This window comes from Pseudopipra pipra, chromosome 1 (genome assembly GCF_036250125.1).
Source record: "Pseudopipra pipra isolate bDixPip1 chromosome 1, bDixPip1.hap1, whole genome shotgun sequence".
Lineage (NCBI taxonomy): Eukaryota > Metazoa > Chordata > Aves > Passeriformes > Pipridae > Pseudopipra > Pseudopipra pipra.
The window spans coordinates 112040523-112068127 of record NC_087549.1 but is presented as its reverse complement, the minus strand read 5'-3'; the positions used below and the strand labels follow the sequence as shown (position 1 = coordinate 112068127).

The 27605-nt window shown below is 36.1% G+C and overlaps 1 protein-coding gene and 1 long non-coding RNA gene across 6 annotated transcripts in view; one reads left to right on the top strand and one right to left on the bottom strand.

The window, feature by feature from the left end:
• NEK11 (NIMA related kinase 11) overlaps positions 1-27605 on the top strand; it is an 85469-nt gene that overhangs the window by 19946 nt on the left and 37918 nt on the right. For 4 of the 5 annotated variants that reach the window (XM_064671751.1, XM_064671743.1, XM_064671733.1 and 1 more), the window contains exons 4-12: positions 2890-3008; positions 8147-8211; positions 8673-8799; positions 16426-16575; positions 16658-16736; positions 17253-17338; positions 21025-21144; positions 23248-23341; positions 24193-24328. In XM_064671751.1, coding sequence (XP_064527821.1) covers positions 2890-3008; positions 8147-8211; positions 8673-8799; positions 16426-16575; positions 16658-16736; positions 17253-17338; positions 21025-21144; positions 23248-23341; positions 24193-24328 — 976 coding nt within the window. The remainder of the gene's footprint in view (positions 1-2889; positions 3009-8146; positions 8212-8672; positions 8800-16425; positions 16576-16657; positions 16737-17252; positions 17339-21024; positions 21145-23247; positions 23342-24192; positions 24329-27605) is intronic. The other variant, XM_064671767.1, reaches the window with a different exon arrangement.
• LOC135422543 (uncharacterized) overlaps positions 1-27605 on the bottom strand; it is a 54117-nt gene that overhangs the window by 211 nt on the left and 26301 nt on the right. The window lies entirely within an intron of this gene.

Here is a 27605-nt window from a genome sequence, read left to right as displayed (position 1 = left end):
CTCAGCTTGACATCTTTTATTATAACTGAATTCACTCAAAATTATAGAGAAGAGGTATATGTGTTCTATTTTGATCTTCTTGTTGAGCTTCTTTGACAGTTTCCCCAAATCAAAATCTTATGGGTAATATAAACATTGTCAGCTAAGTCAGATTTCAAACAAAAATGTCTTAATGAACCTTGGATTTAATTTTGTAGTATAAATTGGACTTCAATAAAATACAGTTTTTACAAAGTAATTACTTTAAAAGTTGCATCATTTTAATATATTGGAAACCAGAACTGGTTGTGCTTTTCCCTGGACAATTATTTATGTCTCTTCACTGTGGTCTCAGCTGTGATGTGAGTACACATATGCTAAGGAAATCTTAGCAAAAAGAATAACTAAAGCAATCAATGCTTGTTCACGTTATCAGCTCTAGATGCTAAGCTTTTTCAAATAAGTTAGTGGTGTGTTTGATGCTCTGGATATTTAAATAGAAACTGCAGCTTGGAAACTCCATATGTACTCTAATTGTTGAATTCCTTATGAAGTTCATTATGCTGACCTTCCAAAGTGCAAATTGAGTTAACAAATTATTTCAGAGTTTCACAACAGCAGTATTTCAGCAAATCTTTTATGATGTGTTTTTGTTTTCCTTTTTTCAGACACAAAATTAAGGTTAAATATATTGTAGGACATTGAGATCGTTCTTCTCTATTTGAAGGTAAAAAGCCATGCAGTTATGTGAGGGCACAAGTAGTGTATTATTGAACTGCTTTTGTTCTCCTTTGGCCTTTTGAAGGAATTGTCCCTCAACTTCAGAGTATTCACTACCCTAACTCTGGAGGTCCTGCACTGATTTTCTTTGCGTTTTTCATTGCAATGTGTTCTTGTGAGAGGGGCCGCATTGGGACAGGGAGAAGCACTGACTGGAGCCTGCTGCACTTCATTTATCCTCACCTGGATAGTACATAGTCCCTTGTGGCCAGTAGCCAGCTGACATGTGTTTCAGCACCCCCTCAGTCTTGGGCTATTGTTACAGTTGGGTGTGGATGGTCTGGGGCATCGTCTGGAACAGGTAAGTCATTATTTTCGAGGTGTGTGAGTAGTCTCAGACACAGTCCATCTAGTTGCCATGCAGCAGAGTTCCCAGCATTTTTCGTTCTTTTCTCTGCTTTGCTGCAAGCAACCATGGGGGAAGCTGTTGGACATTTGGAGTTGCAAAGGGGAAGCAGCTGCTGGGAGCAACAAGTTCCCAGAAGAGCTTCACTCTGGGCTTCAGCAGGGAGGCAGATGGAGAGTTGAAGCCATATTCCCTTCCCCAGGGAATGAGATTATTCAGACATTTCAGTTAAAAAATTGCAAGACATTGTCAGGGGCATGTGTTTTTGCTATATGACAAAATACTTTTGCTTTCTTTTAGCACACTCTCGAATGTTGTAACTTAGAACCTCAGGGGCTATGGAAATTACTGTAAATTCATGTGAAAGGCGTGGGACATAAATGCATGGATCTGCAAGGGCAGAACCTGCTTATTTTGTAGCAGCAGTATGAAGCACTGTGGTGTTGGGAACAGAAAAATGAGAAATGCTGAAGAGATCATAAAATGTTGAGGGTCAGCAATGCAAAGGATCAAAGGGGTTGATGATGGGAAATGACAGTACTGGTACAGTCATACAGGCTAACTATGTTCTTGTATATGGCAGACAAAACTTCTGATTTTATGCAGAATGTATAATGTAAAAGTAATGATTTATGGCGAATAAGCTGTCCTGATGTAAGGTAATTAGTCATTAGAATATAATGAGGCTCACAGTCCCTTTGCTCTGGGGTTAGTTACCTCAACACATTGCTTACCACTAATGTGAGTGCATTCTTGTAGACAAAATCCATTCATTTTATAAACCGGATAAACAATCAGCTGACAACCATCTGTCTAATTTTTTAGCAAAAAGAACAGCTTTCCTGTAAGTCTCCTCAAAATCCACTTTCATCATGTTGTTGTACAATTGATTTTCCCAAACATCTGGCTTACAGTTTTCAATTAGTCTTTTTCTGAATTTTTTTTTTGGTTTATTGTCACTCCCTACTGTGTGTCATATTGTTCCATTTCCAGTATTAATTCAAGATCAGTTGTAATTTTAATGAGGTATTTGCAATAACACGTGCTACATATTCTTGAAGCTTTAAATCTGCTTTGTTTCTGGAAAAAGTGAGTTTGAAAGAGGGGCAAAGTATCATAATTAAAGACTGTGTTTTAATTCTTAAGAGAGCAACATGGTTTCTTTGATGCTGACATGGTTATTTTAACATATTAAATCAGAGTGTCTCTTGACTGTTGAGTGTTTCACTGGAGTGGAAAAGTTTTTCTCAAATTTATTAACTTATTCAGACTGATCGGGGCAGATAGATTTTACTTATTTAGTTATCTATATATTAACCAGTCAATGTAGGTTCTCATCATAAATCTTTGCAGAGAAACAGCATTTCTACAACATGATCCATCCCTTCCTCAGGTACACAACTAGATGGCAGAGATAACTGCACTATACGGATGCGTGTTCCTTTGTGTTAACTATAAAGGGGGTTTGGGGTGACCAGCTTGGATGCACACATCTAAAGTTGGGTGACACGAAGTAAGAAGAGTTGAAAACTTTGATGATATTGAGTAAGAGAAAATTGACTTGCTTTCCCTATGGAGCCAGACTTCTTGATCTCACTTTGATCCTCAGTTGTGTATGCTTTTGGTGATGGGAGAGTTCAGAATTCACATGCGTGTGTTAATTTAACAGACTACGTGGTAAGGAACCTGAAAGGTCTAAGAAAGTGGAGTCCTGTACTTCGATGAAGGAGATGGCATTTTAAAAACCTGCTGTAAATATACAAATATGTTGTGATATTTTTCAGGGTGGAGATCTAGACTTTAAAATTCAAGAGTACAAAGATTCTGGGAGGATATTCACTCAAAGTCAAGTAGTAGAGTGGTTTATACAGTTGTTACTCGGAGTCAACTATATGCATGAAAGGTACAGTCATTTAATATGTGAGCATTTAGCTTGGGAGGGGAGTGAATATACTTACTGACTAGTAGCAGATACTCAGACAGAAATGAAACCATGTGGTTTGTCTTGTATTGGTATAAAGTTCTATTCACCAAAATGTTTTATTTAGTATATGTTTCATGTCTCAATTATGATTAATTATCCTGCAAGAACATTGTGCATTTTATCTTTTAGTAGCACAGTGGTAGGTGTCTTTTAGCGTTAGACACACTTTTTCTAAGAGCCAGATTAAAAATGTATCACAATAGAAAGAGTTCATAGTTGTTAGAAGAAAATGGATTAAAAGTTTAAAACAGAGTCAGTTTTTTACAGGGGAATCAACAAGGATGTCTTGCAGATACTTAATGTGAAGATTCCAATATATATGCTTGATGGACTCCCACTAAAATCAGTGAAGTTACATACATACCTTCTTTGAAAACAGACATCACTTTTAACAGAACATCAAAGATTAACTTAAAAAAATTCTGCAGGTGATCCAGACAGTGATATGTGGAGATCACACATGGTTTGAGTAGGACTAGTGTATATAAGTGAATACCTGCCTAGATCATATCCATGAGTGCAGTTCTTGCCTGCGATGTGATTTAGGCAGGCTGACTTCAGTGATCTAAGCAGTTCCCTTGTTGCTGGTGTCTGGGACATGTGTGTGAGCCCTGTCTGATCCCCTTTCTGCATCGTCCAGTGCTGTCACCTTTTCAGGGCTTGGGCAAAACTTGCTTGCCTGAACTTGAGTTGCAACAGGGCAGTAGGTAGGAGAGAAGTCACCTGTCATCAAGACCACCCATCTCTGAGTTGAACTGAAGTTAAGCGTGTGGAATATGTTTGACCTAAACTGATGGGTACCTAATGAGTTTTTGCACCTACAGTGTCAGACTGTAGAGGGAAAAGGGCAGAATGAATTGCTGTCCGGGATGCAAGAGCATTTGTGTTCCTACATGTCAGTTTATCCAGGGCTTGTACATGAAGTGCTTCCCAACAGACTGCAGTGATAGGAGCACAGTGAAGAGAGCTCTCTCGTGATGCTGTGCTCTCCAGCATTCACCACAGGCTGAAAGGACAGGGCAAAATGGAAATAAAAAACTTGACAATTTAACTAAACTATCAGTGTGGGGATTTTATTCTCTTTCTCAAACTCCAATTTAACAATTTATCATTAAAAGTTGTGGTACTTTGTAAAGTCCAGTTTTGATGAAATCCTTCCTTTAATGTGTTTAAAAGATGCATTGTGCAGATTAATGCAGAATAATAATAACATTGCACTTGGACTAGGAGATCATTGTAGGTCCTTTCCAACTAAACAATTCTATGTATGAGTTATTCTTTTTGTCTTTTATTTTCTGTATTTCTTCATGCCTCTTTTATCTCTTGTTTTCACATATGTCCCTTTTGTCTGCTCTTCTCTTTATATTACTGATCTTCTACTTGTTCTCAAAAAAACCTTTAAAACCAAATAAAATCTTAGAAATAAACTTTCTTCAGTAAATATGTATATTAAATTATTTGGTTTACTGAAAAGTAGGTTAATTCTCCAGTGGAAGCAGCAATTTGATTTTCTAAACAGCATTTAATTTTCTCCATTTGAATCATAGCTATTTAATAGTACCTCTCCAGACACTTACAAATGACTTCACAGTTTTAGTTTTATTTATATATATTAGTTTGTATAATGTGTTATTTGAGTATGCATATTAAAAATTTAGATTTTTTTTCTTATTAGTTTAGAGCCAAACAATAGCTTAAATTGGAAAGGCTTAAAAGAATTTAGAACTACTTACAGAAATTAATTTGAAATACTGAAACATAATAACAGCCCTGTTTCTGTATAGAGGAGTCATACATGATTTCTTCTCTACTGATATAGAAAAAAGCTGTAATATATGTTTGAATTATGTCCTAATGCAAAGAAAACTTTTCCCTAGAGCTAGAAGCTTGAAGGGTTTGTAACCTCTGGGTTGGGACTTCCTCATGCCATTCCTTAGCAAACCCAGCTGCTGTGGATGGGTGGTTTTATTTCAGAGCAGCAAAAATTGTTATTTCTGGTTTTAAACATAGACTATTCACTTGGTTGTCCTTCTTGCACAGCTTTAGTTGAACTTCCATACTTTCCGAAAACTCTTATGCTGGAAACTTACTTTAAACCAGGACTTTTTGACTGCCTCAGTTTTTTTTTTCTTTTTTCTGTGATCACAAAGATTATACAGGTGAGACATTCCTGTCTTTTACTTACACTTCATGAATTCCAAAAAATGACGTAAATATCTTGTGGACATTGTGTTATCTACTGGCTGTTTTGCATTATTGGAAAGATTCTTTAATTTGCAACCTGAAAGCTGACTTATCTAGAATTAAAAAGATTCAGTCTTCATCTGTGTTTGATATAACCAGAGAGAGAAAGAGAAGTAAGGGAGAGGCAACATAGTTCAGTGGTCTTACCTAGATGGAGACAGCATGAAACCATCATGTGGTCTCTCTGGCAAATGTGTAGTGCATCACATGTCAAGTGCGCAAAATTAATCCCACAGCAATCAGGCAATGAGGCCATTGATTAATTTAACCTCACTTTGAATAAATCTGACCATTATGTTATCCATGGCTTTGCTAATCTTTATGAAGAATTTATGAACACAGAAATTTTTAAAAGGTTACCATTTACGTGAACAGCAGATACTACAGGATTTAAACTTACCCAGAACCTCTTATTTCTCTTCATAGTTCTTCAGATATATTTACAGCCCAATTTAGAAACTGTCCTTAAGTGTCAATTTCTAACCAAAACAATCAGTCGAAAACTACTTCACTGTCTGTCAAGCTTTACTGGAGCCCAGTTAATTCATGTTACCTTTATAGGTCTGTCTTTTGCTGCAATAAAAAAGTCACACTCTTTCTTAAGAAGGATTTACAGTGCAGGCTCAATAATTTTTCCTTACTAGAATTAAAGTGGTTGTTTCAGGTAAGGCTTCATCTTGTAACTTGTTTATCTTCTGATACATCATGGCAGAATATGGTGGCTTGCATTGAGAGACATCATCATGGAAAGCTCCAAAGACTCACCCCAAATATTTCTTTGTTATATTTATATGTGAAAGCATCTTATAATTATTGGTAATGCAAATAAGGTTCAGCATCATAATAGTTTTCATCAATACATTGCAAGATTATATAAACATTACATTTTAATTCAAGCTAATGTGCCCCAAACATCTTCTTTTCATCTCCTTTTCAAACAATATGCTACCAAAAGCCTTCTGGATAGTTTTTATATTTAAAGATACCTGTTATTAAAATAATAGATATTCAGGAAGTGTTTAGGTTCAAAAATTCTATGGTTATATTTATACATAGTAATAATAAAAAAGGTTAAACCCTACCAATGCTCAACAACAGTATGCAAGAAAACGTATGAAAGAGAAGTTCTTTCAAATGCTCTGTGTGATAAATGGTAAGGAAAGACTTTATGAATCTAAACTAACACAGCAAGATTTCTGTAAAACTGTGCATGTACATATATATATATATATATACTTACAAAAGAATGATAAATACCATCTTAATTTAATTTCCTTACTGATGTAATGTATGATGAGTATATGTATATTGCTCAAGAAAGCTGTCAAACAGAAAACAAATTATTTTTAAACAATAATTTATAAACATCAGTGGAGGCACACTGAATAAAACTTTAATTTTTCCCACTGTGCAAACCTTCCTCTACAGGCATTTCTTTCAGGACACGAAATTGAAAGAAAAAAAACTGCAGAAAAAATTACTGTAGGAAGCATAAAGAACTCTTTTCTTTGACCCATAAAAATAGAAATATTTCTTTTTCATGCCCAGTCTATGTACATGCTGCAATGTCTTCTAGTATTATTTTTCTTTTTTTTTTATTTGTGAACTGAGTAGATTGAATTTACTATTTTTGTCTCTTCTTGCAAAAATTATTTTCAAATGAGTTGTTAACTTAATTGTGTATTGAAATTGTGCTGCAGAATGCATATTTTCTACTCTTAATGTAGAAACTATTTTGGAAATAATTTCATTATGTCAATGCATAAGACTTTAATAGTTTAGTCAAATTTGAGATAATCCTTGAGGATTGCTCAGGAAAAATTAAAATGGATTAATATATTTGCTTTTCCTGCCCACATCTCAAGAATCTTAGACATCAGTTGCTTCCTTTACATGATCTAAATGGCTGAATGACTACTGTATTTGTATTAGCAAATACAGTATGTATCAAATGCCATTCTAATCTCTTCCTGAGCAGAGCTGATAATTAATCTGCTGTGTTAGCAGTCATTTTAAAAGTGGATGAATTCTAATTTAGTTGAAGTTATAGGGAACAATGCTTTTGGAAGCATTATTGACAAGAATTAGTTGAGAACATGTTTTGTAGAGATGTTCCGTTTTCCTAAGAGGCTGCAGAATTACTGTCACACATGTAAGGTTTCTAGAAATTGAGAAAATGCTGTATATCCTTAAATGCTGTGTGGCTTATGATGTTGTTTCAGGCTTTGATGGAAAAATAAGTCTGTAAAAGCTAATTGTTCTTTTCCTTTTAATCTCTGTCTTTTTAAAGTTCTTTTGTCTTCCACACTGTTACTGTAAAAATTGAACTACTAGCCTAGTCTATATTCATATTTGTCTTTCAAAAAATACTTTTTCTCCAAAGGAGGATTCCCTGAGCTTTGAGAATCTCTTATTGCTGTTTTTCTCATCACTTATTCTCTTGCGAGACATCTCATTCCCCTGGCAGAAAATAAGATGTAATGCTTTTAAGACGAGTCAGATAAGAAGACTTGCCTTTCTCCCTTCCTCTGCAGCTCATGCTAAGTCTGTATCTGTATTCTTAAGCTGGGATCCCCAGGTACATTTTTATTATCCTGCCTGCTTAGGCTCTCATCCTGCATGTGGGTACCTGTGAATGCACCTCTGTGTTTATATGAAGCTCCTTAATGCCATCGTCTGTGCATTGTCACTTGCAGAATTAACCTGTAGCAGTGGTGGGCTAGCCTTTTGAAAAAGTTAAATACTAGAAATACTTAATACATGACTGTGAATGCTTCCAGTTGGATGAGGTTGAATTTCCTTTTGTATTCCAGACGGATACTTCACAGAGATTTGAAAGCGAAGAATATATTTTTGAAAGATAATCTTCTTAAAATTGGTGAGATTTCCATACTTTTTAAAGATATATTTTGGTAGGATAGAGCAGTCTAGCAGATGTTTTGTCAATAAGGAGATTTAAAGAAAATCATGTCTGAAATAGCATTTTGATTTGTGGTCAAACATTTATTTGACAGTCAGACACAGGAGAGGCAGTGAAATCTCTAGCCTTGAGGGTACTTCAAACTTGGCTGGACCTGGACCTGAGCAGCCTCATGAAACTTACTTGCAGCCAGGGATTTGAATTGGGTGGCCTTTGTGAGACCTCTTTAAACCCACATAGTTCTGTGATGTTATGTTTTTGTGGTATTTTTATTTTTAAGAATTACAGAAAATCAGTTTTTCCATTATTTTAGATACTGATAGGGGTTTTTGGATGTACAGTCATGTCTAACAATAAACAAAAAAGTTTATATGATGTAGATTTATATTAATAAATTACTGGTGTTGCTTATATTTTAGGAGACTTTGGAGTTTCTTGTCTTTTGATGGGTTCATGTGATCTGGCAACCACATTTACTGGGACACCATACTACATGAGTCCAGAAGTACTGAAGCACCAGGGATATAACACAAAATCTGATATTTGGTGAGTAGTCAGCTAATTTAGTTTCATTAGGTATTTATTTTCTAGGTCAGCATTTGACGTTATTTAGGAATTACTCTTTTTAAAGACTTTCTCAGTAGGGTGCTTACACTTCTCCACTAAAACTAGTTCAGGACATTTGAATCATATGTTGCCAATCTGAAGCCTTGCCCTTTATGTTAAGAAGCATGTAGCTTGCTATTATTCTGGGTTATCTGGAATTTTAAAGAAGAGTATGTTTTCAGGTCCAGTCTCAGACATGGTACGGGATGAATGTAGACCAAGTTCAGGTTTTACTAGGAAGGGGGAAATCTCTTTTTTTCTCATATTGAGATAGATGAATTGAAAGAAGCAACTTTCTGTGAGACTTCTAAGTGAATGAGCAAAGAGTGACTCCTGGTTGAGGGGATAGCAGAAGGATCTTCTTAGGAACTGAATTGAAAAATATTGGCAAATGTTAAAAGGAAGAAAGTACTTGGAAGTGGAAGTTGAAAATGAGAATAACTGTAGAGTTAGAATGGAAGCAAAAAGGCACTCTGTTTTAGGAAAGGTTCAAAAGTAGAAAGAAAAATGTCAGTTCTGCACTTAGTTGGCACAAAAATTCTTGAGATCAGGACTTCTGAAGTGATGATTAAAGGCTTTAGGAAACTTTTAGGTGTGCAGGCACTCTTGCAAACCAAGATGAAAAATGGGTTTTTTTGGAATGGGAAAATGTCTGGTTTGTTTATATGTGTGTCCTAAAACGTCTCATGTTTTAAGATTATAGTTCAAGCTATTTTTTTTTTTTATTCTGTCACAGTATTTTTATATGTAAAGGGCTTTGTTTTTTTTATGAGGTGTTTTAGTTGTTTGGTTTGTTTTTTTTTTTCTGTAAGTGTGTGTATCAGAAGGTTAATTTTTTTATAAATATTTCAAATCATGAAAATTCCTTCGTAAAACATTTGGCCACTGAAATACAGTGTTTTTTACTTGATAATTTACTCTAGTTTCAGCTCAGTTCTACCTTTTCAAAATAAACTTGTGACTGCAGGATATAATTCTGAAAGTGGAAAGCAATCATCTACACTTTCAGATGATGGCAACCGTTTTTCACAGTTAACACATTCAATCCAGTCAACGAATGTGTCGTGAATCTCATCTCATGGTCTCTGTAGCTGACTGCTATGGATTTGATGTCAGATTCTCTCTAGTTCATCTGTATCAAAACAAATATCAGTTAATACGTGTTGTCAATAAAAATATACTGAGAGAAGGTTTCAAAAGATGTCAAAACAAGTCAATAGACAGGGAAGCCTGCCTTTTGTGCTCTTTTAGTGTGAGGAATAATTGCTTTTATTGCAGTTGAAATGGAATGTAAAATACATGTTTAAGTTCTATTTGTGGTTACTAGCGTCAATCCATGTAAGTCATTGAATTGTACAGAGCAAATGCAAGCAGAGTTTGTTCCAATATTTTTATGAATGATTTTTATAAATTTCAGAATTTACAAAAACATAGAAAAAACCCCCCTCACCCCAAACTCAGTAGCTACTAGCTTTCTGCTATACTTTATGCATTTTGTAATCTTTCCAAAGCATGACCAAGAGCACTTACCTGAGAGTGGAACTGCCTTCAATAGGAGCTTCTTGACCCTCACTGTAGGGGCATTAAGGACAAAGCGTTTCCTGACTCACTAGTTCTCCAGCCTACAAACGCCTTCTTTTTCTGAAGCCAGGAAACTCTCTTTTCATCAGGACTCATTTTATTGATTGATGTTCTCATAATTTCATCTTTTAATTTTTTAATAATGATTCTATATGATTTTTTTTCATTTTCCCCATTTAACAGGGCCCAAAAGACAAGAGATCCCCGAGCATACAAGGGAACACACCCTGGAGGCTCCAGATGAGATTAAATCCTTGGGCCACTGTGCAGCAGGTTCAATTGCTCACGGAGAATCATATACTCATAGAATGGTTTGGGTTGGAAGGGACCTTAAAGACCACCTATTTCCAACCTCCCTGCCATGGACAGGGACACCTTCCACTAGATGAGGTGGAAGCCCCATCCAACCTGGCCTTGAACTCTCTCTCAGTTTGAATCCATTCCTCCTTGTCCTATCACTACAAGCCCTTGTAAAAAGTCTCTCTCTGGCTTTCTTGCTGGCCCCCTGAGGTACTGAGAGGCTGCTCTAAGGTCTCCCTGGAGCCTTCTCTTCTCCAGGCTAAACAACTGCAACTATCTCAGCCTGTCTTCATAGGAGAGGTGCTCCAGCCCTCTGGTCATCTTCATGGTTCTACTCTGGACTTGCACCAACAGGTCTGCATCCTTCTCATCTTGAGGGCCCAGAGCTGGATGCAGTACTCTGTGTAAAGTCTCACAAGAGGGAAGAATTGCCTCCCTCAGCCTGCTGGCCACGCTTCTTTTGATGCAGCCCAGGACATGATTGGCTTTCTGGCTGCAAGCACACATTGATGGGACATGTTGAGCTTCTAATCAACCAACATCCTCCAAGTCCTTCTCTTCAGGGCTGCTCTCTTTCTCTGACCAGTCTGTATTTGTGACTTAGGTGCAGGATCTTGAAATTTGCCTTGTTGTACTCCATAAGGTTGGCATGGGCCCACCTCTGAAGTCCATCATGGTCCCTCTGGATGGCATCCCTTACCTCCAGCATGTTGATGATACCACACAGCTTGTTGTTGTCAAACTTGCTGAGGATACACTCAATCCCTCTGTCCATGTTGCTGACAGTGATGTTAAACAGTAGTGTATACTGACCCCCGAGGAATGCCAAGGAGTTGCCCGAGTCTTTTACATTTACCTGAAGTGATGTTCTCTCTTCAGACTTGTCAATCTGATCTCTAGCAGGACTCAAAATATTACACACAAAAATTCAGAATTACAAAGGTTCCATGTTAAATGTAAGATAATGTAAAATATCTTCTGCAAAAGACAGTGCTATCTCACTATGTTATCATGGTTCTCTCACTGTTCACTCCAGTTAGTCATTGTTCATTGGAAAGACCTTAATTTATGCTGCATTAAAGATGTGCTCTAAAGACACATTGTGCTTTTCAGGTTAACTTGCATGTTCTATTGATGGAAGGGAACGGACAGAGTGCTCCAGGATCAATGTGATCAGGCAAATGTCGTCTTTATTAGGAGAAAGACAGATTATATAGTGCTCATGATGCTTAGTTTCTTGTTCACACTTCATTGGTTACATAAGGAAAACATACTGTGGTGTACAGCACTAATTGGATAACTGCAGGTGTCCATAGAACTTGTTTTCTTGCCAAAAGAACTCCTCCTTCACCTTGGCGCAAGGCCTGCAGCCATATTAGTGGCACAGCATTTTTTATTGTCTGCACCCAGCCATGCCAAGGTAAAACACACAGAAATGCAAGGGAAATTGTTCACACAATTTCTGCGTTGCTACAATGTTCTGCAACTGGCTCTTCAAAACTGGCTTCAATATTCATAGTGCAGCAGCTGGTGTGAGAAGTGTTGTCCTTTATAACCCAAGATCAATAGATGGGAAAAAGCTTCATGTTTTACAGTTTTTACATATGGAAGTTCTGCAGTTAGGCTCAGAGAAGCTGCAGCATTTTTGCTTGTCATCAGTTAAAATTTCAGGGCTGGAGCTCTTTGCTATTCCATGCTTTATGTCAAATCTAAATTCACAGGAGGCAAATTAAAATTGTCTCACATGTTTTCCTCAACATCCCTAAGCCTGGACTGGTCAGGCTGTAAGTGAAAGTCTTTGTAGATGATACAGTCTGGGGTTTCTCCTTTCCATGTGATGAGCTTCCTCAGGGAGCTGGTCTCAGTTCAGCAGTTCACCAACCCCTCTACCCATCAGTGCTTCTCCCTAAGAGCCAAAGCAGTGCCAGCAGCTGAGCTGAGACAGTGACTAACCCAAGGACAGGTCGGGGATCAGTCAGTGATATGTGTATGTGCAAGTGGTAATTGGACTCACTGGTACACCAGCACAGTGTGACCCAGAGGCACTGCTGTGCTGGTGTCCTGGTGTCCCTTCCTGGCATTATGCACTGCAATAAGGGACTGGCACTGGTGTTGGGGGTTGGCAGGAATTCCCATGGCACCAGCGCTATGGCACTGCATTCATCTGCCAAGCAAACTGAGGCAAACAGTTACCAGCAGTAACGTTTCTCTCTTCTTTTTAAAGATATGAGCATATAAGGTAAACTTCATCCAGGAACTTTTCAGCGGATTTGTGCATATTGTACATTAGAAATTATCTCAGAGGCAAAAATTATAACAGAAATACTTACTGAAAAGCATTTACTTTTCCAAAGTAATGTCATAATCACTCACAATCACATGTAAATCCATTGTACATAAATTGGGCTACCTACATCACAGATCTTGTGACTTTGATTTTACTGTGCTTGCTTGTCTGTGCTTTCCCTCCAGTTTGTCTTTTTCTTTAATATTAACAATCCAAAAATGGCTTTTTTTTTTAACTGCCAAATTTTATGTGGATTTGTTACAAAAAATAGCAGTAAAGCAGTGAAGACAGTGGCTGAGATAGTTGTGATGGTATATGAGTACATAGAATCATACATTATCTCAGGTTGGATGGAGCCCATAAGGACCATTGAGTCCAATTCCCTGCTCCTCACAGGACTACCAAAAACTAACTCATAGGACTAAGAGCATCATGTTCATCATGCTTCATGGCAGCTTCCTTCTGTACATGGTGATAGAATTTGTGTCCACCTTCTGTTTTCCAGCCACTCTACTGACACTGTTCAGGCAGGAGCAATGTTGAGGCTGAGGTGATGGGGCTGGGGAAGATAGCCAGCCTGGGGTTCTCATTTAAGGGCTGATGAGTGAATATGAAGAAATTAAATTCAGAAACATATTCCTCATATTCCTCTGAAGCCAACAAATTCTGAAGACCTTCTGCTATGATCAGACTGAGAGATATAAGCCACAAAGGTATTTGCATTTACATTATTGGCTTTTGGAGTTGAATTTAAAAGCTAACTTGGATCTTACAGCCTTGGAACAACTATAACATTTTTTGCAAAAAAGATCAGAAGATGTTAAAAGGACAAGAATGCTTATGCAAACATTTAGCACCAAAAGCCTCAGGGTGGTTTCTCCTGAGAAGGAAAAGATACAGGTCTGTCAGTCAAGATTGTAGAGAATACACTGAAGCCTGTCCAGATGATCCATTTTATGGTGTAATTGAGCATAAGCAGCTGCAGTGTGAACTAGTCATACAACAATTTTGCTAAAGTTATGTGCTATTTAGGAACTTTGTCAAACGTGTTTATGAATATAGGGAGTCGTCAAACCAAGTGTGTTGGCTGGATAGTTTAATGACTATTTTAGAATTTTATAACATTGGCAATTATGTGGGCTGAGATTATAAAAGTAATTAAATTATATGTCTGGATCATGTGCAGATTGGTTATGGGAATAGGGAAGAAATTTTCTCTTGCTCCTTACAAGGTGCTTAGACCAGAACTGTAGAAACACAACTGAGTTTTGAGGCAAAAGCTTGGTGCAATTGCAGCTCAGCAGCTGTCCTGAGAAGAAATAACCTTGCTCTGGGACCCAGGGCAGCATTTCTCAGCTTAGGAGAAATTTATTTAATTTCAAAGATTTGTATCCTGCAGTAAAAACTTTATTCTTTTCTCCTCATTTTTCTTTTTTTTTTTTTTTTTCCTTTATTTGTCTTTTATGGGGCAGATGGGGTTTTCCCTGGGTAGCCTGTTCACGGTCCTGGCTGCAGCAGAATGCCCTGGGCATTCTCTTCATCCTTCTCCAAAGTCTCAGGTGTAGTCAGAGTACTAAACTAGATGAATGAATCAGCTTCCCTGATGCGACAAATCCAGTGTTCCTAATGGCTCATTAAGCAATTTTTAGCTGCCAGAATCAAGCAGCCTCCAAAACAGATTGATTCTGCAGAAAGAAGTTATAGTACAGTCTGTCAGGTTGGGATTTTCCTTTGTTTTTTTTCTTCTCCCTGGCTGATTTCCATATTTATTTGATGATTTTAGATGCTATGTGCATTGGGTTTTTTTCGTTGTTCTTTTTCAGTATTTTCTCATGTAGTAATTATTTTGTTTCGGAGTTTGAACATGCATCATAAATATAGATCATGATCTGTGTGTTACTGTTTACTGATTTTGGAAGTTTGGAAGCTGTTTGACAGCTAAATCTTTAAAAAGCTAGGCAATTGTTTATGTACCTCATTACATAGGGTCTTTAGGCAGTCCCTAGCATAAATTCACTGCTAATTGTTTTCACATACTGCTTGAAAAGTACCAGTGAGTGGAGCATCCTTATTCTCTCTCTTCTTCCTTATTTGCACCGTATGTAGATCCTGTGTTTCAACTTTAAAATTATTTGCTCTTGTTCTTTTATTGCTAGGTGGACCAAAACAATTCTTCTCCTTTAACCAGAATGAATAATTGAAACTTTATTCATTGTTTGCTTTCAAAGATAATGTTTATATCCTTTTCCTGAAAGCCATTCACCCATACATACTTCTAATTATTATTACTGTGCTTTATTTTCTTACTACTTCTGTAAATTATAAATACCACAGTCAAATACTACATTAAGATATTTAAGTTGGTCTTGACCTCTGTCTGGCTCTCACCAGCATTTTCTATGACCTTGGTCAAGTCAGTCATTGGTGTCTCGACTCTCCTGAGTGTAAACTGGAGGTAACACTGAACGTCCTTCAAAGCCTGGACAAATCAACACCGCTGTTTTTTAAAATACACTTGTCAGACAGAACCTGGTTGAAGTGCAAACTATTATAAATAGTCATTATATAAATTATTATGAGAGTGTTTATTTTAAAATGTTGAACTTGGTGATTTTTTTATGATTGCCATTAGGACTGGTGAATAGGGTGATGGTAAAGCAAAAGGCCTTTTAAAATTGTTTGCAATCATTCTTCCCGGTTTTTAACAATTTAAAACTGACACTGGTTCTTGGCTAGGTCTCCAGACCTACATGTTCAGATTTCTTCTTTTCTTCTCCAAATAAAATTTTGAGGAAATTTAGTTTTAGATGTTGGGATATGATGCTCTCATCTAAAGTTTCTTATTCCTTTGAGTACAAACTGATTTCATAATCTATTTTGAGTATGTGGCCAAATGAGTGAAATCGCACCAGAAGACACTTCTGTTATTTGAAACTGGCATTATTTAATTTGAACTTGAATTTTAGCTTCAGTCTGTTGTCAGAAATTAATCTGCAAAACCAATTTAACCAAACCTATGTCTAAACACTACTGTTTTCTCAGTCAGTCACTGATTAAAAATTTGTGTTCTTTACTTTACTCTTTAATGAGTAACTGCTTAATGTAGTTCATCTAATGGGTTTTTACTTTATTTTTACATACATACATATATATATATGTGTGTGTGTGTGTATTTATTTGCAGAATCTATGGAAATAGAATGTTGATTTATCCTGTTTATAAATGTATCAATTTGTGACCTGAATAAAAATGTCTTAGATTAAAAGGATACTATAATAATGAAATATCCTTCCCTGGAGAGAAGGGCATACAATTGAGATTTTACTTACTGTAATGTCAGTATGCATGCTACTTTCAAAAATATTGCTTATGCTATTCCTATTTCTTTATTTTTCAAGGTCTCTGGGATGCATTTTGTATGAGATGTGCTGTATGAACCATGCATTTACTGGACAGAATTTTTTGTCTGTTGTGATAAAAATTGTGGAAGGTGATACACCTTCTCTTCCTGATAGATATCCAAGCAAACTGAATGCTCTGCTAAGCAGGTATGTTATTTTCTTGTTTAGCAGGTTTTTCAGTTAGTTTGGAAAATCTCTTAATTATTAATTTTGTTTTTTAATGTTCCAGCATGTTAAATAAGAATCCTTCATTGAGACCAACAGCAGCTGAGATCCTAAAAACTCCTTATATTGATGAACAATTAAAGGTATGTAAGGAAAATTGATAGCTGTACACTTACCATTTGAGTATGCATTTTGCCAAAACAGAATGGAAACAAGGAAAACATGTTGAGAAAAAATAATTAGATAGCAGTTCACTGGAACATTAATCCAGGGGACTTTCAGAGATGTATTACAGATATGACTGGGGGAGCGAGGCAGTGAGAAATGAAGCCCTTGTCACTTGATATGCTGAATTTATCTCCTCTTAAATGTTATGAGCAACAAGGAAAACAGACATTTATGTGTAACAAGTAAGGATCATTTAGGCCTGGATATATATGTCTCTAAACTGTTCTGGTTAGTAATAATTTTAATGAAAACCAATGCATCTTGCTCTTTTGGCCCCTGCTTCAGGGTATATATTATTTGGCTTTATAAGAAGGTGGGGAAGGAAACTGCTTAGTCAGGTTTTACATTAGGACTGTATTGGGTCATAGCTGAAGAGTCTGAATAACTTTAGCATCAACTGTTGATACCCCTTCTATTTTATTTCCTTGCAGAAAATACAGTGCAAGATCACAAACATGACTGTGAAAGACAAGGCACTTAACTGGCAGAAAGAAACTGCTCCCATTTTTGATGCTGTGTAAGTATTTTTACCAGTTTTATGAGCAGCAGTATACGAAATTACAGTGTTACCAAGTAATATAATTAACACTTCTGTTATCTTATAATGCTTTATATTCAGAGGGACCCATTCCCCAGAAATACAGAAGAGAAACCACGTTAGTGAGACACATAATTTGTGGATCAAATATTTTTATTATATGACTGTGTGAATTGTGGATGCATGTGTAGTATATGCTTATGTTAATTTAGTACAAATTGGTATGTAAATTATGACCTTTGTCTTTAAATTTTCAAGACTTAAGTTGTCATTTTAGTTATGTCAGGATCGTTTATAGTGCTGCTGTTTCTGTACCTACTAATAATTGAATGTGAAAACTGTGTTTCCTAAATGACACCAAGCTAAAAAGCATATAAACTTAAACTAATTTTAATCTAATACATTTGTAGGATACTGTGATATTTGTCTTGTAACTATAGTGAGAAATTAAGGCTAGTGATACTTCTTGGCTCTAACATCAGTGGTGTCTTTGCACATGATCTCTCTCTTAAGCACTGAATATGTATTAAATTATTTAATTGCATTAAATTATCATGCTGCAATGTTTAAAGCAAATGTCGGTATGGGCAATTTAATTTTGCCTTTGTAAATTAGCTCTGCAGTTTCATTGGCAGCTGGCTCTCCCCTTTGCTTCCAATCCCTGAGTTTTCTGTACAGGTTTTGCTCAGCTAGAAGCTAGCATGCTCAAAACCAGGAGTTTGTAATCCTGTGAGGAAGCAATGGATGTCCTTGTTTCTTGTTTCCTCTGACTAACTTCCAAGTCTGTAACAGATATCTGAAATTTCTTTTGAATTATTAGGTAACAGCAATAAAGAAACCCACACTCCAGTCCAGGATTAGCAGTGCTTTTGAGGCAATAGGCCTTTCCCCTTTGATTTTTTGTGACCTCTGCTCTTGGACAGGACGCACAGTTTTGCAACTGTGGTCACTTTGCAGATGCTGCCAATTCTGCTGCTTGCAGTCATCCCTTCAGAAGAGGTGACCATCTTCAGCTTTTCCAAATAAAGTGTTATTTAGTATCAGTGGCAGGGAGAAAGCAGAGTACAGGCAGGTGAATTCACATACCAAATCTTCTGTACATCATTTTACCCAGTATAACTACTGATTGTGTATCTGTAGGCTCTCATCTCTACAAATTGTGGTTTGGGTTTCTGCCCTGTCACTTCTGTCCTTGCTGTCTCTTTTTATGAGACCAAAGCTCTCCGTTTTGGTATGAATAGGTACCTTTGGTATAAATAGGTTGTTGAACTTAGCAAGCACGGATGTAAAATCCAACAACATATATTCAATATATTCAAGTTGTTTCAATTAGCTTTGAAAAGACTCCTGCCTTTTCAAATTAAATATAGTTAAGTACAGAGAAATTCCTCAGAGATATACCATAAATAATTTCGTGGCACTGAAATCTTGCCCAAATATTACGCCAATGGTATCTAGATTATACTGAGTATTTAATGCTTGCTGAAACATAGAGTATGAGAATCTTCAAGGAACTTTTAATCCATGCCTTTATCTTGTGGGTGCAAGATTTCAAATTTTCTATATGCACCAAAAAGATTGCAGCTGCTTTGAGGAAGCAGCGTTGTTACCTGCCAAATATATACTCAGACTTCAAATACCCCCATGCTTCTAAAGCAGACTGATAAAAACAATTTCTGTTGTTTGTAATATATACTAAATTCTATATCTGATGCATTGTCACCATTTTGAATATATGGAATCTCATCACCTTCCATCATTTATTGACCTAGCTAGCATATGGGGAGGACATTCATGTATATCCCAGAATCTGTTCAGAAGCAAGTATCTAGTCTCTAAGATGAAAAACAAGTTCTAACTACATTCTGGTTTTATACTTTTATTAAAAGGAAACAGAAAGTCAGCTGCTGCCATGCAGAGGTCCAGAGTTCCCATAAATTGTGAAACAATGAATGACAACTGCTTTTGTTTGAGAATGGAAATTTACCTGGAGGTTTTAAAATTCAAGACATAATTTCGAGGAAAAAAAATCCTAGGAGAAGCTTCCCTATAAATTAGCCTTTCATGTGCTACAGTGTGATTATTTTTGCCCAAGTATTTGAAATATGGAAAAATTCATAATCTTATCATGACTTTCCTTGTACTTATGAGAACACTAGCTGTCTGTATTGCTACTGGTAAGCAAAATGCCAAATAATTTCTGCAATTTCCAGATCTAAAGAGGTAGGTAAAATTAACTAAAAATACCTGGAAAAAATGATAGAGTTGAAAAGAGGAGGAGAAAAAATTTAAACATAGTGAATTCTCCACGTCTACTGTAATGAATCAATACTCTGGTCTCAATGTTGTACAAACAGTTTCTTGTATTGGTGTCCTCCTCAACCATTGCTACTTTATTTTTAAAATTTTAAAAAAGTAATAAAATATTGCTTTTCTCTCACCAGGAATTTTTTTAGCCATGTATGGTCGAGTCTAGTTTCTTCTAGTAAATGCCTCTGATGGCTTACTTTATTCGGATCCCATGCAAGTCATAAATTTTAAATATTTAAGTAAGCATAAAGCTGTACAAGTTCAGCTTTGGCTTGAATGAAAAAATGGGTCTTTTTACCCAGGAGATTCTTATAATTTAAATTAGAGTTTTTTACAGAGGACAAGAAATATGTCTACATTATTCATACTTGAAGAGTTAGTTCCATTCTTATGAATAATTGAGCTCTTCTTGTCTGTGTCCTTAATATTTCATATTTCACACTAATATTCATATCTTTGCACTATTTGAAAAGCATGATGAAACGTTCTCTGCTCATTTATTAAAATCCTGATTTCAAAATGCTAGTCCGGGAGGAGTGTTACAATGATTACAAACCTGGCTCTTAGATTATCAGAAGTGAATTTACCTCATAAGGGCAAAAGTAGTAATTTGAAATTAATACTTGTTATCATAAATACATGGCAAATATATATTGATGTAAGTGAAACATGACTGTCAAGGCATTTCAAACAATGGTTGAATTTTTGTAATTGCTGTAGGATGTGAGATAAAAATCTGAGGTTAGTATCCTTTTTCGGGTAAAGGACTAATATTGCTCTCCTTTGTTGATAAATACAGCTGAAATACGTAAGTCAATAATTCATGCTCAGCTTTCAGAGATGGTCTATGGAGACCGTTTCACCAGTGAATTGTTATTATTGATTAGGACCAGAAATTCAAGAGGACAACATGATAATTATATCTGTCATTAAAGACTCATTAATATTCTCTTTTATTCTAGACAGCTTGTAACAATCAATGTAAAATGTACAAGCAATATTGCTTTTTTCTGTGGCTCTCATTTAGAGACTTTGTACTTTGTACTTTGAATATGCCCAATAATGAAGCCTGACAGGGTAAATATTTCACTGTTCTTCAACATTTATTTTTCTAAGGAGATGACTTTACCTTTTCCATCCTCCCCTGAAATGATTCACGTTCTTCACAAATCCAAGTTTAAATATTTCAATTTAAAAGAGTAATTGCTGTCCAGACTAAAGTCTATTTAGTCTGTTATAGTTCCAGTGATTTTCTAATTATTCCATCTGAAATGTCACTATGTTTCAATATCGAATCAAAATACTGAATATTTATCTTTTTATATGAAGATGGGTTTGCACATGTTTCATTTCAGGCAGAGGAAAGTTCATTTGCAAACTCTGCAGGAACTGTCTGAAGTACAGAAAATGACACCACGGGAACGAATGCGGCTGAGAAAGTTAAATGCTGCAGATGAGAAAGCAAAGAAGTTGAAGTAAGTTGTGCCCTAACCATGAAATTTTTCCCATCCAACAGTCTAATGAGAGAGTAATTGTCAAGGTAGAAATAAAAATAGAAAGGATCTTCAGCTACTCAAAGTGAATGGGGATTTTGGATGACAAAAAATCACAGTAATTATTTATGTAAGAAAAAAGTCAGAACATTAGCCCAAAACTGGTACTTCGAGCACTGTGTTTCTGGTTAAATAAGTATATGAGAGATTTTCAGATGTGTTACAATAGGAGGCTTTTTTTTACTGACTTGTTATTTTAAGAATTGAACGGTCTGAGGAGTTAGACATTTAGTTACAATCCAGCTTTTGTCAATTGTTTTGGCCACAGAGGTTTTCCAGTAGAAGTTAATATCTCAGAGGATAGTCTTATCAAAGGATCACATGGGGGTAATGGACGTGCTATAAAGGCTTTATGATTTCTGGTTTTTTAATTAGTGAGTAAGACATAATAAAAGGTTTTGGAGGACATTATGTACTGTTTCTGATGGAATATGAGAGAAACAGCTGGAAGGCTATGTGTCTATGCATCTTGGTTAGTTTTTGTTTGGTTTTTTTTAAACCATAATATATTGTTTTGATGACACATTTTATATTTTCCCAGTTAAAAATATTCAGTGATTTATTTGGTATGAATGAAAATTGGAAGAGCACCACATTAATTTTAATTAATTTTTAATGTTTTCTTCTGAAGCATTTTGCAAAGTGCAATGTAAGTTAACAAATATTTATTCGGTATTTATAGAGGGTAATAGAGGGAATAATTATTTTTGATTATTAGAATTGGCATCTTAACCCTGTTGTGCCAAAACATGTCAGCAATTTGGTAAGACAGAGATGTCCTAGTACAGAAAAATATTGTGTGCTGGCATGAAGTTGGAATTTATGGCCTCAGAAACTCTGTGGCTACATATACCTGGAAATAATAGTAGTTGCAGTTGAGCAAATGTGTTCTGTAAAATCCCATCCTAGCAATACTTGAGCCAGCTTGTGACCCCCATGCCCAAAATCTAGAAACAAAGAACTAAAGGCCTTCGTGTCCTTTTGGAAAATATGTCTGAAGACCATTTGTGTCTGACTGAAACCATTGCATTTGGTACATAAATTTATTCTCATTTTAGAAAAAAACCTCCTTAAATTGAAACCACTGTATAAAAAGTATTAAATTTAACACCTCTTCTGCATGGTGTTTTCAGTAATATGGTAGGCCAATTCTTGTACCAATATGAAATTTATAAATAGGATGTCTGTCTCACTTTTTTAAAATGAATGGAGATTAGGAAGTACTACTACTTGCAGGATAGTTCTAGTTTGCTTTTCATTTTCTTTGCTTTGTTTTTCATTTTCTTTGCTTTCTTGCATTTTGATGTTTTCTATTGAGATTTTCATTGGGATTTTTTTCCTCCCAGCAACAAAATTGAATGTATTTGTTTTGTAATATAAAGGCAACATTAATATTCAAACCTTGTCAATCATGAATCTTTAAAATGGATCTACATGGAGCTTTAGATTATTGTCAGCTGATCTGACTGTAAATATTTGAAACAATGCAAAAATGATACCTTCTCAGACTGGAGATCTGCTTTCAGCAGTGCACACCTAGAGCTAGATGGGAAGGGAATATAGTAATAGAAACTGGAAAAACTGGAAAAACTCAATGCTTAATGTAGCTTTTAGTGCTTAATGTAGCACCTGTCTTAAGTAGTTCTATACAGAAAACTGCAGTTACCAACTCCTGCAGATGAAATGTTCAAAACACACAAATGTTGCATGCCTGTCTACAGCTGAAAGGTCCCTGCACTACATGGTGGAATAAAGCCCAAAGTATTTAAGACCTTTGGAAGAAATAAAAAAGACTGGGACTAGTAATTTACTAATTCTTAATTGTATTATGCAAGTTGTGAAAGTAAAATATAATAGTGCTTGGAAATAAGATCTGAAATTTCTTCGAGTTCATGAAAGCTAACCTTTAGTACATGCCATGAATGTTTGACTACATGGGAATTTCATTATGGAATCTGCTTTTACAAGATCCTTTTGTGCACACCCTGCTATCACATCCTAAACACAAGCATTCTGTACTTACAGACAACTGGCAGAAGAAAAATATCAAGAAAATGTCAAAAGAATGCAAGATCTCAGGTCCCGTAATTTTCAGCAGCTGAATGTCAACGTCCTACATGTAAGTATAGGCCGCTGTTTTGGAGGCCTCATTTATGTGCATCCAATGTACAACACTTTTCTGTTTCCTACATGCTTTCTTTAGCACTAGAGGCACAGTCCTGTTCTGAGACTAATAATTGGAAAGCACATCAAAGTATGGACTGCTTAGCTGAACCTGTGGACCTGGGGTGAGGGAAAGTGCATTCAGTTATTCAAATGTGCTCTCTATTCAACGGGCTCTCTATTCATTGCACAAATTTCTTAACGTCACCCTTAAATCTAAATCTGCTCTCTGAAATGTTCTTACTAACTATGTGGCATCAAAGTTCAAAATACATTCATTTTCAAGACGTTTAGAATTGTAATCCTTTTAACACTAATTTGGCATGGCTGTGTGTTCTTTTCATTTGGTTGAGAATACTAACACTTGAACTGGCTTTTGAGTAAGAATGAATCCTTGGAATGACTCCCCAGTGTAAGTTGTTGTCCTTTGCTTTTAAGCTATCTGCAACAGAAGATGGGCTTGTTCCATTCTAGCACCACATCTAATTGTAGAGAGAACCATGTGCATTTGGAAATAGTCAATGAAAGCATCACAGAAATAATGAGGTTTCATGTGCTTTGTCTTCTACCTTTTCTTTTGCATGCATTCTGGTTTCTATTTCCCATTAGAAATGGGAGAAAAACGTATGGAGAAAAAAAAATATGTTAAATCTCTCTCTGCTTATGGCTGAATGTTAGGATTTTATTTTAGTATTTGCCCAATGTAAGTCCCAGCAATTGTGTAGATCAGAGCAACCACTGTATTGAGATCTCGCTGAAAGCTCTAACTGTACCTGTTTCTCCATGCTGCTTCATCACTGGACTAAGGAATCTGATGAGCAGACTTCAAAACACCTCATTCATTCTCAGCCAGTCATTACATGCGACTACGTGTCCATAGGACATGATGAACCAAGTGGAAATGAGACAAGTGAACTCTGCGTGTCTGAACTTACAGACCACGGTAAGAATTCAAAATTTGATGTTGAAATGAAAATTCCTATCAGGAAAGCAAGATTTGTCCCTTGTAGTTAAAGCGTCGTGGGGAAACTGCAGTTTAAAAAGTGGTCAGATTTGTAAGGTTGCCAAAAAAATGACAAAGAGGAAAGGAAAATAGTCTAGGTGGATGTGTGTAGAGCAGATGTACAGCAAGGTTATATGGTAGGAGATCTGTGTTTCCAAAGTTTGAGTGACCTGTGAGCAGAAACGGACATGACTGTACTTCTTCCAAATGACATGCTGAATTATAAGGAAATAGCTTAAACTTTACACATATGAAATGACTGGTGTTAGAAAAACATTTCTTAAATTATCTCTCCAGTGCAAAAATGAATACAAGAATTCAGAGTGTTTGCACCTTTGGTACACTTTGATGCCATTTTCTTTATCTTTAACAATGAGAGAAGCAGATGGAAATGCTTTAAACTCTGCTTATTTATACTGTCCCAAATACTTAGCTACTGTCTAAAGAATGTGAAGTACTAGATAACATGTATTTTTCTGTAATAGACAAAAAATAGTCAAGCTTTTCGAAAAGGGTCAGACTGTGGAAATGCTGTGCTTAACGAGGAAAGAATTTTTAAGATCACATTTATATGTTTTGTTTCTACAATGTTCTGGAATAATGTCTTAGTCTTAGATATTGAAAAATCATTGTATAAGCACTATTATGGTGAAAGATTTTTAATTGGATTAAAATCTTGCAAGTACGCATTAGTATATTTTTAAAATATGAAATATTTAAAAAATAAAAAATATTTTAAAATTTTAAAGATGAAAACTAATAGCACTGTCTTTTAGTGTTGGTTTATGTACATCTGTGAAGGCACATTTCATCAAATTAAAGGCATCAGAATCAGTTTGTTTGTGGTGGAGGTGTTTGGGGTTTTTTTAAGAGCAAATGGCTTTTTTCTCTCAATGTACCCTCATTTATGTCTGTGTAGCTGCCTTGCTGTTTCACAGTATGAGGAGAGATGACCTGTGTAGGAGAGAACCCAGCTGCTACAAATGCGTCCTGGGGGGGAGGGTGGGGAAACGTGCAAATAGAGGAGCAAGAGAAAGCAGTAAACGTGGGTGGGAGATGTACTGGGAGAAGCATACAAAGATACCGAAATAGAAACAGAACAACATGCATGAAAGGAAAGAAACTGATGTTTCTGCTGTTAGAGGTCATTAAGCTGCTAAAGTATAATGACAGAATTGAGATGCATTTATATCTGTGATGCAAAACTTGGGTCAATCCATTGTACAGAGCTGAATGCATGCTTAATTGCTTTTGCCAGAGTCTCTGATGTGGAAGTGGTGGGTTCTGACAAAAAGGTTTTATGGATAGGCATGAGAAATTACATGGTTTCTCTTCTTTGCTTTGTGAATACCTTGTTATTCCTGAAGCTGATGTTGAAGTTGTTACTTACTCTATTCAGTATTCATACTCTTCTTTAAACATTTCAGTGCAACCTTGCATATCCTACATGCCTAATTATTAAGTTATTAATTGCATCTTTGTATTTGAAAATGTAGAAACTGTTCCAGCTGTTGATTTTCCAATAGAATTTTGTTCTTGATCAATGGTTAAACAATAATAAAATAAGAAAATTAGAAGCAAGGCTATAAAATGGTTTTAGAAAGTTGTCTTACATGTTAATAAACCTTGCTAACCATACTAGGTTAGCAGAAGTAGACTATGAATACCAGAATAACAAGCTCCCTAGTTATAACTAATAACTAAAAACTGTTGAGGAAGGAGAGAAAAGGCAGGAACAGCTTATAAATTATTTCAGGGCAGATCTAAAAAAATCCTTTCAGGAGTGGGAGAAGCTGGTGGGTAACAGCTAGGGATAGAACCCCAATCCTAAACAGGTATGGAGGAAAGGTCAAACTATCTTTGGTTCATAATCTGCAGTCCTTAAAAAATCTGCAACATGAGCAAAAGAGATCAGGGCTTGGAGTATTGAAAGACCAGGCTTTTGAAGAATTAGGGAAAGGCATAGAGAATAAAACACCTTGCACTCCTCTTTCACTGAAAATTAAACGTTATGGATTGCAGTTGTATGTCATTGTGGAAGGTGCCAAATACAAAGCTCAAGATTTAGCTTTAGTAAGTAGTTTTAAAAACCGTGGCATCTTGGTCCAATTTTAGCAGTGGTAGTTACACATAACTGAAAGTTCAGAAAAACAAGGTAGTGTAGTTAGATAAACAAAAATCACTATGACAGTTTGGGGTTTTGGATTTCACAGTGTACAGGTTTCAGCAATGTCAAAAGCATTCAACTGCTGCAGACTTCCCTGGGAAGTTTAAGCTTCTCTCTGTGTTTGCTTTATGTAATCAGCAATGATATTCTTAACATTTTTTATTCTAACTAGCATCCCTGTGCACTTGAGAGACCATTTAAAGGAGTTCTTTGAAGTCACCAATAGTTGACCCATTTGTTAGTCTTCAAGCATGTTTGTTTTCTGGAACATGAAAGATGTGAGTGGACCCTGTGCTTTCGATGTTGAGTTGAATGCAGTCTATTACAGAAAAGCTTCATCAAGATTTTTAATGGTGCAAGTTCTTGAGAAACTTAAAGAAATTATCTGATTCTTACAGAGAAATGATTCAGGCAATGTAAATACTGGTTTTTTAACAGCAAAAATATTAGTTTTTCAACACTGTTCCTTACTATGCCATCCAGCAATCCGAGCAGATTTATTCTCCCCTAAAAGAAGGCTAGGACTGCTGTTCAGTCCTGTGGGACTGATTGAGAGGACAGTTTTTAAATGTGACTGTTCAGATATCACTTGCAAAGCCACACCAGCTTACGATGGCTTGTGTACCTTGGGTGGCTGTTGCCTTTCTGCCTGTTCACTTCTGAGATTCCAGGCACATGTTCTGCAGCATCCTTCATCATCCTTTATTTCATGCCTCAGCAGAAAATAAATAACTCGAGGAGGGGGTTAAGATCAAAGAAACATGAAGTTTTGCAGACAGAAATAATTTAGAAATTCTTCTGTGCTTGTGTTACTTCAGGTTAAGAAGAACGGGTTCCAGTTCTAACCTGGGAGCGGGCAGCAGTGAAAAATTACATGAATAGCAAGTCATGATATTTTTGTTTTAATAAGCTAAGAGATGAAGCTGTGCATTAAACACACATATTTCAGAGACATTATCTTGTCTTCTGTTGGTGCTCTGCTAGAGAGAAAATGCTGTCCTTCAATCCCACCACTTTCTAACCATTTGCTTCTGTTCCATGGAGAAGAGT